Raw genomic sequence first — 14,235 nt, forward strand, 5'->3', positions numbered from 1 at the left:
AACGTTGTTCCAGAAGTGTTGTGGAACATCCAGGTGGTCTTTTGCAATCTTGAGATGTGCAGCAATTTAAACACTTTTTAAGAGCCAGTGGCTTCCTCTGTGGTGTCCTTCGATCAGCACCATTCTTGTTCAGTGTTTTTCTTACAGTGAACGCATGAACAGAGACTTTAAGTTTTTGAGATTTCTGCAGGCCTTTTGCTGTTATCCTTCGGTTCTTTTTCCCCTCCTTCAGCATTGCATATTGCGCTCTTAGTGTGATATTTACAAGACACCCATTCCTATGGAGAGTAGCAACAGTACTGAATTTCCTCCAATTGTAGACATTTTCTCCTACTGTAGACTGATGAACACTCAGGTCTTTAGAAATGCTTTTGCAGCCTTTTCCAGCTTCATGCGTGTCTACAATTCTTTTGAGGTCCTCTGAAAGTTGTTTTGATCAAGGCAAGTGCACATAAACAGATCTTTCTTGAGAAGAGCAGGCTCTGTCAGTAACATGACTTTGTGTATCTTTTTTATAGAGTAGGGCACCTCTACAACCCACACTCCAATGTCCTCTCATTGATTGGGACACCAGACTCCAAATAACTTTTGTGGAAGGCATTGTCCTAGAGGTTCAAATACTTTTTATAGAACCTAGACCGCGATTGTTTAAATGGTGTACTCCGTATTGACAAAGAATAATACAATTGTTTCTGTGTTACTAGTTTAGGCAGATTGTGTTCGTATTATTGTAACTTAGTTGAAGATCAGACCACATTTTATGAGTAATGCAAAATACCAGGTAATTACAAATGGTTCACAAACTTTTTCTTGCAACTGTAACTCCTTAAACTTGCTTGGCAGGACCTTGTCACCCATCCTATCCATGTAACTGGTACCAATACGGACCATGACCTCTGACTGCACTTAAGAAAGCTGTGAACTCGAACTGAGATATCCTGGATCCTGGCACCTGGGAGGCAACAAACCATTCAAGAATCCCATTCTCATCTACAGAAACTCTTTTCTGTTCCCCTAACCAGAGAATCCCTTATCATTACAGCTCCCTCTCCTCTTCTGAGCCACATTTGTTTACTTTTTACTATTTGTATGATTTGTTCTCTTTTGCATTTTGGATATTTATCGGTCTTTGTGGTTTTTCGTGGATTCTGTTGTGTTTCTTTGTTCTGTAGGTGCCTACAAAAAATGAAGGTTGTGTATGGCATACATACTTTGATAGTAAATTTGAACTTTCTATTTGAATTCTGGTTTTTGCCTCCAGATGCCACAACTGTCTACTTTTGAGTTAGTTCTCACTGAAGTCATCAAAGTTCAAAGTAAATTTATTATCAAAGTACATGGGTCATCATATACAACCCTGAGTTTCATTTCCTTGTGGGTATTCACAGTAAGTACAAAAAAAATAACAGAATCAATGAAAAACTACACACAAAGATGGACAAACAACCGATGTGCAAAACACAACAAATTGTGCAAATACAAAAAGAAAAACAAGGTAATAATAGATGAATAAGTAAAAAATAATACTGAGAAGAGGAATTGTGGAGTCCTTGAATGGGAGTTCCGAGGTGGTGGTATCAGTTCAGTGTTGGGGTAAGTGAAGTTATCTATACTGGTTCAGGAGCTTGATGGTTGAGGTGTATGTAAAATCTGTTCCTGAACCTGTTGGTGTGGAACCCGAGGCTTCTGTATCTGCCTTCTGAGTGTTTCCTTCTAGATCCCTCTAAGTTTAGTTTTGTTCACGCTCCTTAATGTTTTCCATAGTTTCATTTACATACTGTCTGCAAAAATTCCAAATGCTTTACAATTTTTGTGTTATTGTAACAATACAATATTAGCAATAGAAACAATGAAGAACAAAAGGAAGTGTTACGAACCCCGTAACTGGGAGTCTTACCAGCAAAGATAGGAGTATCCGTTGAAGTCTGATGATACTATTTTTAACAGTATTCATTACTAAAAATACACAAATAATATCAATGTAAATATACAGATAATATATGTCATCAATACTAAACCTAAAAGTGCGGGTATAATAATAATCAATAAGAAATAAGCTCTATCGTTGTCTAGGGGATAATGAATTGTCCGATAGAAATCTAAAGTTCAGTTCAGTTCATACAGGCTGCAGTCGTTGTTGATCACTGTGTTGCAATTGTTGGAGAGAGAGAGAGAGAGAGAGAAACTTGCCAACTTTCCTTTTACGATCTTGATCCGTATCCGCCCTTTAGCTAGTTCCGTGGAGGACTTGTCACCCAGGCAAAGGTGGACACACACACAAGCCCCCACCGGTCTCGTAGCGTCTCTCCTGGTGCGTCTGAGGGGTGTTCCCCAGACCCTCCTTTTATCCCCACTCACGGGGACTCAGATGTCAGTCAGGTTGGGATGATGCAATCCCTCAACCAGACCACTCTGATTGCCCCCTGAGGGGTTTCAATGAATAGAACAGTACTGAATACACAATTCCTTCTCCAAGAGATAATAGCAGTAATCTCTCTCTTTGTCATTAGGAGACATTCCACCTTTGTGTATCCTTGTGTTGTCTCTCTCTCATTACTGACATGCTGTCTATCTCTCTCATTTCCTGGGTATCAGACCCGAAATAATAGCGATTTTGCGATTCTCAAAAAGGGAGGGGGCGGGCATTGGAGATTCTGTACCCTTCTGCCCATCAGAGTTGCTCCTCATTCGTAACAGAAGCATATCAGCATTTTTTTTAAGACTAGTTTTGACATGCACCAGGAAACAGTGGAATGGTTTCCACAGTGATACTCATAACTGGATTTTGTTTTGAATGTGTGTTGCATGTTGAGAGAAGCCTTGGAACTGAAGATGATGTGTGCTTTTTTCAACAAAGTATTCAGAGTTTGACACCTCTCACTATGAACCTGCGCTAGTGGCCTTTTTTATGCTCAAGTTGAGTGTGAATAAACTAGGTCACAAGTTAGGGCTTCATTTTGATATTTTACAGTGGTTTAAAAATGTTTATACAGGCTGTAACCAGGATACCACAGGGTTCTGCACGTGAGAATTGTTTGTAACTTGAACTGTTTGCAAATTGGAAGTGAAGATGCTTGTGGAGAGGATTAGAGAAACAAGTGACAGGAGAATGAGCAGGTGTGGGAAGAGTGGCCACCATCCGGCCTTACTGATTCAGTTATAAAGTTTAATGTTATTTATTATATACAGGTAGTCTCCGAGTTACGAAAGTCCGACTTATGGACAACTGGTACTTACGAACCGAGGAAGGAGAACACCGTACGCCATCCGCCATTTTAAGTTGGATCGCGACACTGTCTGCCATTTTAAGTCATTGCCGTTGATACTCTGTTGAGTGTTTAACTTATTGGCTTAAAATTTTCTTAGTAAGATTCACCCTGACCCCGCTCGGCCCCCCCCCCCCTCCCCACCGTTCTAGTCGGCTGGTGACGCAGTGAGATCAGCGCCAGGCTGGAGTTCAATCCAGTGACAGACCAGTCCCGTGCCGGGTTGATGTCGAGCTTGAAACTCCACCTCGTTTAAAAAAAACACTGCCACCTCCAGTTTAAATTTCCGCGTGGAATATTGTGGAGTATCAAATACCCAAACCCAGCACAGCCCCACTTAACCTGTCACAATGCGGTGGTCCTTAGGACTCAGTGGACCTCAGGAGGCGGCGCAGCACAGGAAGCGATTGCGATTGAAAATAAAGTGGAAATAATAAAGCGTTTGGAAAGAGGTTAAACGCCATCGGTCATTGGAAAAGCGTTAGGCTACAGTTGGTCAACGATCAGAACAATTTTAAAGGATAACGGATAAAGTGAGAATAATGGAGCATGTGAAAGGCCCTGCCCCGATGAAAACTACAATTATTATTAAGCAACGCAGTGGTTTAATTATCAGAATACATACGTTTCTTCAGTGTTTTATATGCATAGAAAGGTAAAATATATACTATATACTAAGGCAAACGTTTGACTAACTAATGCTAAATAATACCAAATGTGCTTGTTCCGACTTACGTACAAATCTGACTTGAAGATGGACTCAGGAACGGAACTCATACATATCCCGGGGACTTACCTGTACATTGAAGCATATAGTGAAAAGTGTCAATGGCATATTCGTTTGTGATGAGCAGCCATGTGTTGCCATGTGTTTTTTACACCAACACAGCATGCCCGCAATTCACTAACCCTAACCTGTACGTCGTTGGAATGTGGGATGCACCTAAAGGAAACCCACTCAGTCAAGGAGAGAACATACAGATTCCTTCAGACAGCAGTGGGAATCGAACCGCAATCGTTGATCACTGGCACTGTAAAGTGGTTGCACTAACTGCTTTGCTACTGTGCAGCTCATAGTGAGTGGGTCTGCTCAGACCTTCCAGTTGTGCTTGGCCTGACCCAGTCCATCTCCTCTGCCACCTCCCCTCCAGACTGTTGTGGGTGTGGAGAGAAGACACTCAGGAATGCCCCTTCCCAACTGGCATAAGATGCTCTGCCAGTCTGCAGTCTCACAGACACCCATTCGTATGCATGGGGTTTCCGTAAGCTAGTTGTCCATAACCTGGGAAGGCCTTGCACAACTGTTTGATTGCCAACAAGTAATTTTAAGTATGTTAACTGGGCTTAAAGGTTAGGTGCATCACTGGTGACTCCTTGGTTGAGAACTTTAACTGTATCAGAGTTGTAATTTATTATTGTATATTTGTTTTAGCTGCTGTGTGGAGAAAAAGTAGTTGTGAAAGGCCAGAATGTGGACTGGCTCCAAGTTAGTCGTCTTGATTTTCTGGCATTCTCTACCAATTTTGTTTTGCTCTTTTAATTATTAAGACTGCATGCGCATTTCCGCTAGAGGTTATATGTATGAATTTGACTCCGTGCTGTAAATGTCCTGCACTAATAGCATCTGGTGCCCAATGAATTATTGTAAGCATGTTAGCAGTATGTGTAATGCAGAGGACTGCCAATGAAAGCTACTTCCACAATGAATCATCTGACAAGCTTTAGCTTAAATGATTAATTGTAAATATTATGCCTGGCTCTGTTTTCTATTCTAATTATGTTTGTATGCAAAGCAAAAATGCCCATTGTCTGAGTCTGTTCAAATCAAAATGATTTTTTTTGGTAAGAAGTGAAAATAATGTTTAAATTCCAAACTTTGCCTTTGGTGCACAGGCTGAGTTGTGTCTGTGATAGAATTGTATTCACATGTTTATTTCAGCAGTAACAGAAGAAATTATTTTGAAAGTCTTGGGATTTATGAGCAAATAGAATGTCATATTTAACGAGAGGCACTTTAGATATAACAGAAGATAGTTCAGCAGAGTTTGCTTCCCCTTAAATGTACTTGGATTGCAAGATATTAGTGATTTCTCTGACCCCATTGACATTTACTGCTTCAGGTCGTATTTAACTCCTGTCCGGGATGAAGAATCTGAATCGCAGAGAAAAGCCAGGTCAAGACAAGCAAGGCAGTCAAGAAGGTCAACACAGGCAAGTTGAAGACTTCCTCAACTGGATTTGCAATTAAGTTTCCAATTAATTCAAAAGAAAATGTTGGAAATATTTGCTTAAGGCAGGGTCAATGGGGAAAAAGTACAGAAGATACAGTTTTAGGCCAGTGAGTTTCTATCGTGATGTCATTATAGATCACCTCAGAAAGAATAATTGGACTGAGCAAAGTCATTCTGCATCAATGAATGAGAAATCATGTTTGACTCATCTGCTGGAATCCTTTGAGTGTGATGTGAATAGATGAAGATGATTCTCCGTACCTTTCTTCCATGGTCCGCTATTCTCTCCTCTCAGATTCTTCCTTCAGCCCTGTACAGTTACACCTATCACCTCCAATCTTTTTACTTCATCACCCCTCTCCCCTCACATGGCTTCAAGTGTAACCTGCCATATTTCTGAAGATCAATGTTCCTTAGCCAATCTTCCCGCTTGCTTATTCTGACTTCCTTACCAGATGAAGGATCTCGGCCTGAAACATTGACTGTTTATTTCCCTACATGAATGCTGCCTGACCTGCTGAGTTCCTCCAGTATTTTATGTGTGTTGCTCAACATTTCCAGCATCTGCAGCATCTCTTGTGATCATGTGGTGTATTCAGGTTTTCAGATGGATGCAGTGAGATTGTTCAACTTCTGGCATGGAACAAGGTCAGAAGGAATTAAATTGGGGATGATTGGGGCTTGGATTGAGACTGGTTAACGAAAAGGAAATGGTGGAATGCATGTTTCTGTATCAAGTTAGCAGGCTGTGATCAGTTGGATACTGCAGGGATTGATGCCAAGGTTTGAACAAATCACAATCTGTAGCATTGTTCTGACAGAGATTGAAGTGGTGAGGAAGGTGTGACGAGGCTTCAAGAAAGTGTGTTAAGTGCATGGGTATACCATATGGAAATATATGAAAGCCACTTTGGAACGCAAAATTAAGCAGAGATAAATGATAATGGCTGGGGAACATTGATCTTCAGAAACATGGGTGTCCTTGTGCATATAATTGAAAACTAGTGCACAGCCTCCAATTTAACAACATCAATTTCTCTAACTTCCAGTAATTACTCCTCCCCACCCCCTTCTCTCCATTCCCCATTCTGCCTTCCCTCTTTCTCCTCACCTGCTCAGCACTCCCTTCGGTGCCCTTCCTCTTTTCCTTTCTTGCATGGTCCAGATTCCTTCTTTAGCCCTTAACCTTTCCCATCTATCCACTCCCAGCTTCTCACATTTTCCCCCTCTCATGCCCATCCACCTTTCTCCTCACTTGGTCTCACCTATCACTCGTTAGCTTGTACTACTACTCCTTTCCCCACCTTGTTCTGGTCTTTTCCCCCTTCTTTTCTCGTCCTTTTGAAGGGTCTCAGCCCAAAACGTCAACTATTTATTCCTCTCCATCGATGCTGCCGGGCATGCTGACTTCCTTCAGCAGATTAAATGTGTTGCAAATAATAAGTGACTTTGCAAGATGATCTGCGTACAAAAGTAAAGGGGCCTTTTTTTCATTTACATCGATCTTCGGAGAGTCTGTCTAGATTGTGTACAGCTTTGATCTCTTTACGTACAAAATAGAATGCAGCACAGATCTACTGGACAGGTTCCTGGAATGGTATATTTGGCATGAGAGTGAAGGTTGATTAAGTTATGCCCTTATTCTCTCAATTTCAAAAAAATGCGGGTGTATTTGAAACAGCTTTCAGAGCTTGACAGGCAAGATGTTTCTCTTGGCTGACATCTCAAAGTGAAGGACATTCAGAATAAGAGAAGGCTATTATGGACTGAAATTAGGCAAAATGTCCTCAAATTCTCTGTTCTGGAAGGCTGTGGCAAATTAACAATTGAGTTAAATCAAAACAGATCCATAGGTTGATAGTTGTTAAGAGACAGAATCAACATGTATTTAGACAATAAACAATAAGTGCAGGAGTAGGCCATTTGGCCCTTCGAGCCAGCACCGCCACTCAATGTGATCATGGCTGGTCATCCACAATCAGTGCCCCGTTCCTGCCTTCTCCCCATATCCCTTCACTCTGCTATCTTTAAGAGCTCTATCTAACTCTTTCTTGAAAGCATCCAGAGAATTGGCCTCCACTGCCTTCCGAGGCACCGCATTCCATAGATCCACAACTCTCTGGGTGGAAAAGTTTTTCCTCAACTCTGTTCTAAATGGCCTACCCCTTATTCTTAAACTGTGACCTCTAGCTCTGGACTCACCCATCAGCGGGAACATGCTTCCTGCCTCTAGCGTGTCCAATCCCTTAATAATCTTATATGTTTCAATCAGATCCCCTCTCACCCTTCTAAATTACAGTATATACAAGCCCAGTCGCTCCAATCTTTCAACATATGACAGTCCTGCCATCCGGGAATTAACCTCGTGAACCTACTCTGCACTCCCTCGGTAGCAAGAGTGTCCTTCCTCAAATTTGGAGACCAAAACTGAACACAGTACTCCCAAGTGTAGTCTCACCAGGGCCCTGTACAACTGCAGAAGGACCTCTTTGCTCCGATACTCAACTCCCCTTGTTATAAAGGCCAACATGCCATTAGCTTTCTTCACTGCCTGCTGTACCTGCATGCTTACTCTCAGTGACTGATGAACAAGGACACCTGGATCTCGTTGCACTTCCCTTTTCCTAACTTGACACCATTCAGATAGTAATCCGCCTTCCTGTTCTTGCCACCAAAGTGGATAACCTCACATTTATCCACATTAAACTGCATCTGCCCACTCATCCAACCTGTCCAAGTCACCCTGAATTCTCCTAACATCCTCCTCATATTTCACACTTCCACCCAGCTTTGTCATCTGTAAATTTGCTAATGTTACTTTTAATTCCTTCATCTAAATCGTTAATGTATATTGTAAATGGCTGCGGTCCCAGCACTGAGCCTTGCGGTACCCCACTTGTCACTGCCTGCCATTCTGAAAAGGATCCGTTAATCCCTACTCTTTGCTTTCTGTCTGCCAACCAATTTTCTATCCATGTCAGTACCCTATCCCCAATACCATGTGCTCTAATTTTGCCCACTAATTCCCCATGTGGGACCTTATCAAAGGCTTTCTGAAAGTTCAGGTACACTACATCCACTGGCTCTCCCTTGTCCATTTTCATAGTTACATCCTCAAAAAATTCCAGAAGATTAGTCGAGCATGATTTTCCCTTCATAAATCCATGCTGACTCGGACCGATCCTGTTACTGCTATCCAAATGTGCTGCTATTTCATCTTTTATAATTGACTCCAGCATCTTCCCCACCACTGATGTCAGGCTGACTGGTCTATAATTCCCTGTTTTTTCTCTCTCCCTCCTTTCTTAAAAAGTGGGATAACATTAGCTACCCTCCAATCCTCAGGAACTGATCCTGAATCTATAGAACATTGGAAAATGATTTCCAATGTGTCCACGATTTCTAGAGCCACATCCTCAAGTACCCTGGGATGCAGACCATCAGGCCCTGGGGATTTATTAGCCTTCAGTCCCATCAGTCTACCCAACACCATTGTCTGCCTAATGTGAATTTCCTTCAGTTCCTCTGTTACCTTTGGTCCTCTGGCCACTATTACATCTGGGAGATTGTCTGCATCTTCCCTCGTGAAGACAGGTCCAAAGTACCTGTTCGACTTGTCTGCCATTTCCTTGTTCCCCATAATAAATTCACCTGTTTCTGTCTTCAAGGGCCCAACTTTGGTCTTTTATTTTTTCCTTTTCACATACCTAAAGAAGCTTTTACTATTCTCCTTTATATTCTTGGCTAGCTTACCTTTGTACCTTATCTTTTCTCCCCATGTTGCCTTTTCAGTTATCTTCTGTTGCACTTTAAAATTTCCCAATCCCCTGGCTTCCCACTCACCTTTGCTATGTTATACTTCTCTTTTATTTTTATACTGTTCTTGACTTCCCTTATCAGCCACGGTTGCCCCCTACACCCCTTAGAACCTTTTTTCCTCTTTGGAATGAACTGATCCTGCACCTTCTGAATTATTCCCAGAAATGCCTGCCATTGTTGTTCCACTGTCAACCCTGCTAAGGTGTCCTTCCAGTGAACTTTGGCTAGTTCCTCCCTCATGGCTCCATAGTCCCCTTTGTTCGACTGTAATACTGACACTTCTGATTTTCCCTTCTCCCTCTCAAATTATAGATTAAAACTCATCATATTATGGTCACTACCTCCTCATGGCTCCTTTACCTCGAGTTCCCTTATCAAATCTGGTTCATTACACATTTGGTACATGAAATAGAACTGAGTTGGAAGATCACACAAGATCTTGAATTACTGACAGCAGACTTGATGGGCTGAATGACCTGCTCAAGCTCCTAATAATATTTATTAGCTCTAATCAGGAGACATTACCTTTTCATCGCTACCTAATTGTTGCAATGCCTGCTAAGTACAGCAATTTCTGTTCTTGTTCAGGTTACAAGGTTGTTCAACATACAGGCCATTCAGCCCATGATGTTCAGGCCTTTTAATCTATTCTAAAGTGAATTTCAGCCTTATCACATTGCCTTCCATATTTTTTTTAATCCATGTGCCTCTTTAAGAGCCTCTTTAATGTCCTTAATGTATCTGCTTAGACCACCAGTGTGGGTGCAAAAAAATCTCTTGTCATCCCCCTTATACATTCTCCTGTCACCTTAAACTTAGCCATTGATAGCAAGTGTTTTCTTCTGTGCAGTTCCACTTTACTAATTCAATTTAATTGTGGGTTTTGATGTAGACTCCCAAATTGAATTCCAAAGCCCAATATATCTGTGAAACTTCATTCTTCATTCTCCCTGAATATTTTCCTTTCAAGGTTTTGCTTCAACATCATTTCACTACATCCTCAAAGGCTCCTCTATCACTGAAACATATGCTGTTTATAAAGCGATCATATCAACTGACATCCCACCCATGGTTATTGCACTGTACCTCATCATGCCAAGCTGCGTTCAATTGATTTTGTGTTGAATCCTGTCCAGGGCCTCTGTAATACACCAAATTGATTTAAGGTTATTGTGTCAGTTCGTTATATCATGGATTTTGTATTTTGTGTTTCTGCTGGTTTCCACTTAATCTTTCTTACTGCTTTATCAATCTGATGCTATCATTCATGTCACAAGCTTGAGAATAGGCCCTCAGTACAAGGTGCAGAGTGTGCTTAATTTCACCAAGTCCTGAAGCTTAAGTAGTTGATACATTTGTATATATTTAGAGATACAGCACAGTAACAGGCCCCTCAAGTCCAATCAGCCTCACTGCCCAATTACACCCATGTGACCAATGTGCCTACTGGCCCTCCTGTCTTTGTGGGAATGAGAGGGGAAACTGGAGTACCCGGAGGAAGCACATGTGGTCATGGGGAGAACATACAAACTCCTTACAGCAGTGGCAGGAATTGAACCCAAGTCGCTGGCTCTTTAATAGTGTTATGCTAGCCTCTAGCTATGTGATGCCCCCGACATAATGCCAGTTACCTTTTAAGTCCTTTATCCTAGTATGCGCTGAAATTAATAATGTTGCTGTTTCAGTGAGATGTAGAACGCCATCCAGTGTTTAAAAAAAGATCTAATGATATATTTTCCCTATTCAGCATCCAGATAATTAGCACGTGAATGAAATGGGATCTGGGGCACAAACAAATGAGTACCTACAGTGATGTTGTGCTTTCAGTAGATCGCATGGACTCAACTGTACACTTCGCGTGGTCCATTGGTCAGAACACTTCTTCAATTCAACACCCCCCCCCCTACACTTTTCCATTACCCATTCTGCCTCCCCCTTACCCCTTCTTTTCTCATATGATCATTTCTCTGTCCCTACTTCTTTCTTCTGTGGTCCACTGAACTCTCCTATCAGATTTCTCCTTCAGCCCTTTACCTTTTCCATCTATTCCTCTCAACTTTGTACTTCATTGCCCTTCCACACTCATCCACCTTCTCCCTCACTTGCTCTAATTGATCACCTGCCAACTTGTACTACTTCCCCTTTCCTCGACCTTCTTATCCTAGCTTCTGCCTCTTCTTTTCCAGTCCTGATAAAGGATCTTGGCCTGAAACATCAACTCTTTATTCCTTTACATTATTCTTTATTCCTGACTTAAGTTTCTCTGGGTCTCCAGTATCTGCAGAATGTCTTGTGTTTACAGTAAAAATATAGCCATCTGAATGATTGCAGAGGTAGATGAAAGGACTTGCTCTTAGATTTGGGTTCCTGTATTAAGTCCAAGCAAGCAGTATTCTAAGACTGAGTATTGGGTAAAACTGTCTTACAGGGTGTAACACTAACAGACTTGCAAGAAGCTGAGAAAACAATTGGAAGGAGTCGTGTTGACCGTCGAACTCGAGAACAAGAGGAGAAGGAGAAGGAGGAGAAAGAAAAGCAAGACCGAGAAAAGCAAGAGGACAAAAATCAGTCTGAAGCTCAAGATTATGAGAAGCAAAAGCTTAACAGAAATGCTGAAGAGGTATTTGGTCTCAAGAAAATGGCATGAATTCTCAGTCATTAAATATAATATTTTAAAGCAATTGTCTTTATTATTCATGCTAAATAAACTTTCACTACAAATTCTTCATTCACTGTGGCAATTATGCTTGACTTATTTGTAGATTGGTCTTTCTAGATTTCTGCATCTAGCCCTGTGTAACCTAAGTAGCATTCTGGTGCAATCTGAATCTCAGCTGAAATGTTCTCTTTTTGAATTGTTTCCTTCATTACCATTTGTGTGCTCGGTTTCTAATTGAGATTCCAGTCACTTAATCAGGTTTTATCTTCTGAGTATTGGGCATAATCCTTGACTTGGTTTCCATTGACCAGTTACTTTTTGCCTGTTATTTTAATGAACACCTCGAAGCAGAATCATTTCACAGTTGGAATGCCTGTTACGCGGCTTATATTTATACACACAAGTGTGTATCCACATTTGGAATGCTGCCATGCTGAGTATTTGTCACCCCTTACAATGCCATTCTGAATAAGTGAGAACACTCCACATTATGTTGGCTTGAATTGTTTTTGAATGCTTTCGAGGAATGTTTGGCAGCCTTGCTCTGAACTGCAGAGGTCACAATGAAGCCTGACTGAGTAGCACCTCCCCAGGCAGAGAGAGCATAAGACATAAGAGCAGAATTAGGCCATTAAGTCCATCGAGTCTGCCCTACCATCATGGCTGATTTATTAAACCCCTACTCTTGCCTTCTCCCTGTAGCCTTTGACGCCCTTACTAATCAAGAACCTAACAACCTCCTCTTGAAATATTCATAGGTTCCCCAACCTCTGGCTAAGGACATTCTTCCTCTTCTGTTCCAAAGGAATGCCATTGTCCCCTGAGGTCCTAGACTCCTCCATCATAGGAAACATCCTCTCCACGTCCTTCTATCCAGGCCTCTTAATATTCTGTGAGATTCCCCCCCACCCCCACAACCAATTCTTCTAAACTCCAATGAGTATAAGCCCAGAGCCATCAAATACTTCTTGCTTGTTAACTTTTTCATTCTCAGATCATTCTTGTGAACCTTCTCTGGACCATCTCCAATGCTTGCAGATTATTTCTCAGATATAGGGCCTAAATCTGCTCACGGTACCCTAAACGTGGTCTGACCAATGCCCTATAAAGCCTCCAGAGAAAGAAACTCCAAGTATATACCTGTGCACTGTTTTCTTCGCAAAGAGCTTGTCTCAAAATTTTAAAGGATATAATTGATCAGTAGTCTTCTGACATAAGTCACTGTCATCATCATTGATGGTAATGCTGACCTGTGTAGTTTTCGTTTTGACATTATAATCCGGTTATGTACTTCATTACCACTTGTTTTCAGGATATCTGTAGTTGCTTTCACTTTTAACTCAAAACAGTTATGATGCTCCTAATTCTAAGAGAGGGTTGTAAGATCAGATCCCCTTGAACAGCATCCATCTGCAATGTGCATGATAAACATATGGTGTTCATGAAGGCAAAAGATGATGCTAAATGGTTACTGTATATGATAATTTGAATATAAAAATCCTTTATATAAAAATATAAAAAGGTGGGTAATGTTTCAGAAATATTAAAAGGGAAACATTTTGAAATTAACAGTGTATGATACTAGCTTTTAAACACTGTATAACATCTTTCTCAGTCTTACTTTTAAATTTCTAATTTTTTTCTGAAGCATTATCAACGCGTCAAACCAAGCACCACGTCATCCACAACTGCCACTGTCTCTGCCCTAAATAGTTCATACGTTTCCTCCCAACTAAGTCGACCCAATAGTCTCATAGGCATTACATCTGCTTATTCAACTTACTCTCGAAGTTCTGGAGAAGCGGATAAAGGTAATCATGCATTTCTTTATGCATTGTCTGTTGGTAAGAGTTAAGTGTGAGTCTGTGATCATGCGTTTGTTCCACTTAACGAATGCATCAAAACCAAAATTTCCATTTCCTTGGTAGCCCTGATAACTTTGACAGAAGCCAAAGATGCAAGTGGTGCCTTGTCTCCTATTAAATTTGTCATGCATAACGTTTTTACATATCCCTTACACTTGCAGTATTTAAGTAAATTAATTTAATTTAACATAGATAACAGAAAAATGGAGAAAAATGTTTGTCCTTGGAGTTGGTTAAAATGTTGGCACAACATGGTGGGCCAAAAGGCCTGTACTGCACTGTAGTATTCTGTGTTTAATTGAAGTAAATTTAAGATGTCTATTGTTTGTTAATTGGTAAATTGGTTTGTTATCACGGGGGGGAAAAACTCACCTAGCATACTGTTTGTACAGATC

General features: G+C 41.1%; 1 protein-coding gene across 4 annotated transcripts in view; it reads left to right on the forward strand.

The window, feature by feature from the left end:
• ppp1r12a (protein phosphatase 1, regulatory subunit 12A) overlaps window positions 1–14,235 on the forward strand; it is a 238,941-nt gene that overhangs the window by 169,822 nt on the left and 54,884 nt on the right. For all 4 annotated transcript variants that reach the window (XM_059977568.1, XM_059977565.1, XM_059977566.1 and 1 more), the window contains 3 exons: window positions 5,387–5,477; window positions 11,745–11,936; window positions 13,624–13,786. In XM_059977568.1, the coding sequence (XP_059833551.1) occupies window positions 5,387–5,477; window positions 11,745–11,936; window positions 13,624–13,786 (446 nt within the window). The remainder of the gene's footprint in view (window positions 1–5,386; window positions 5,478–11,744; window positions 11,937–13,623; window positions 13,787–14,235) is intronic.

The sequence above is a fragment of the Hypanus sabinus genome, chromosome 8 (genome assembly GCF_030144855.1).
Source record: "Hypanus sabinus isolate sHypSab1 chromosome 8, sHypSab1.hap1, whole genome shotgun sequence".
In the NCBI taxonomy this organism is placed as follows: Eukaryota; Metazoa; Chordata; class Chondrichthyes; order Myliobatiformes; family Dasyatidae; genus Hypanus; species Hypanus sabinus.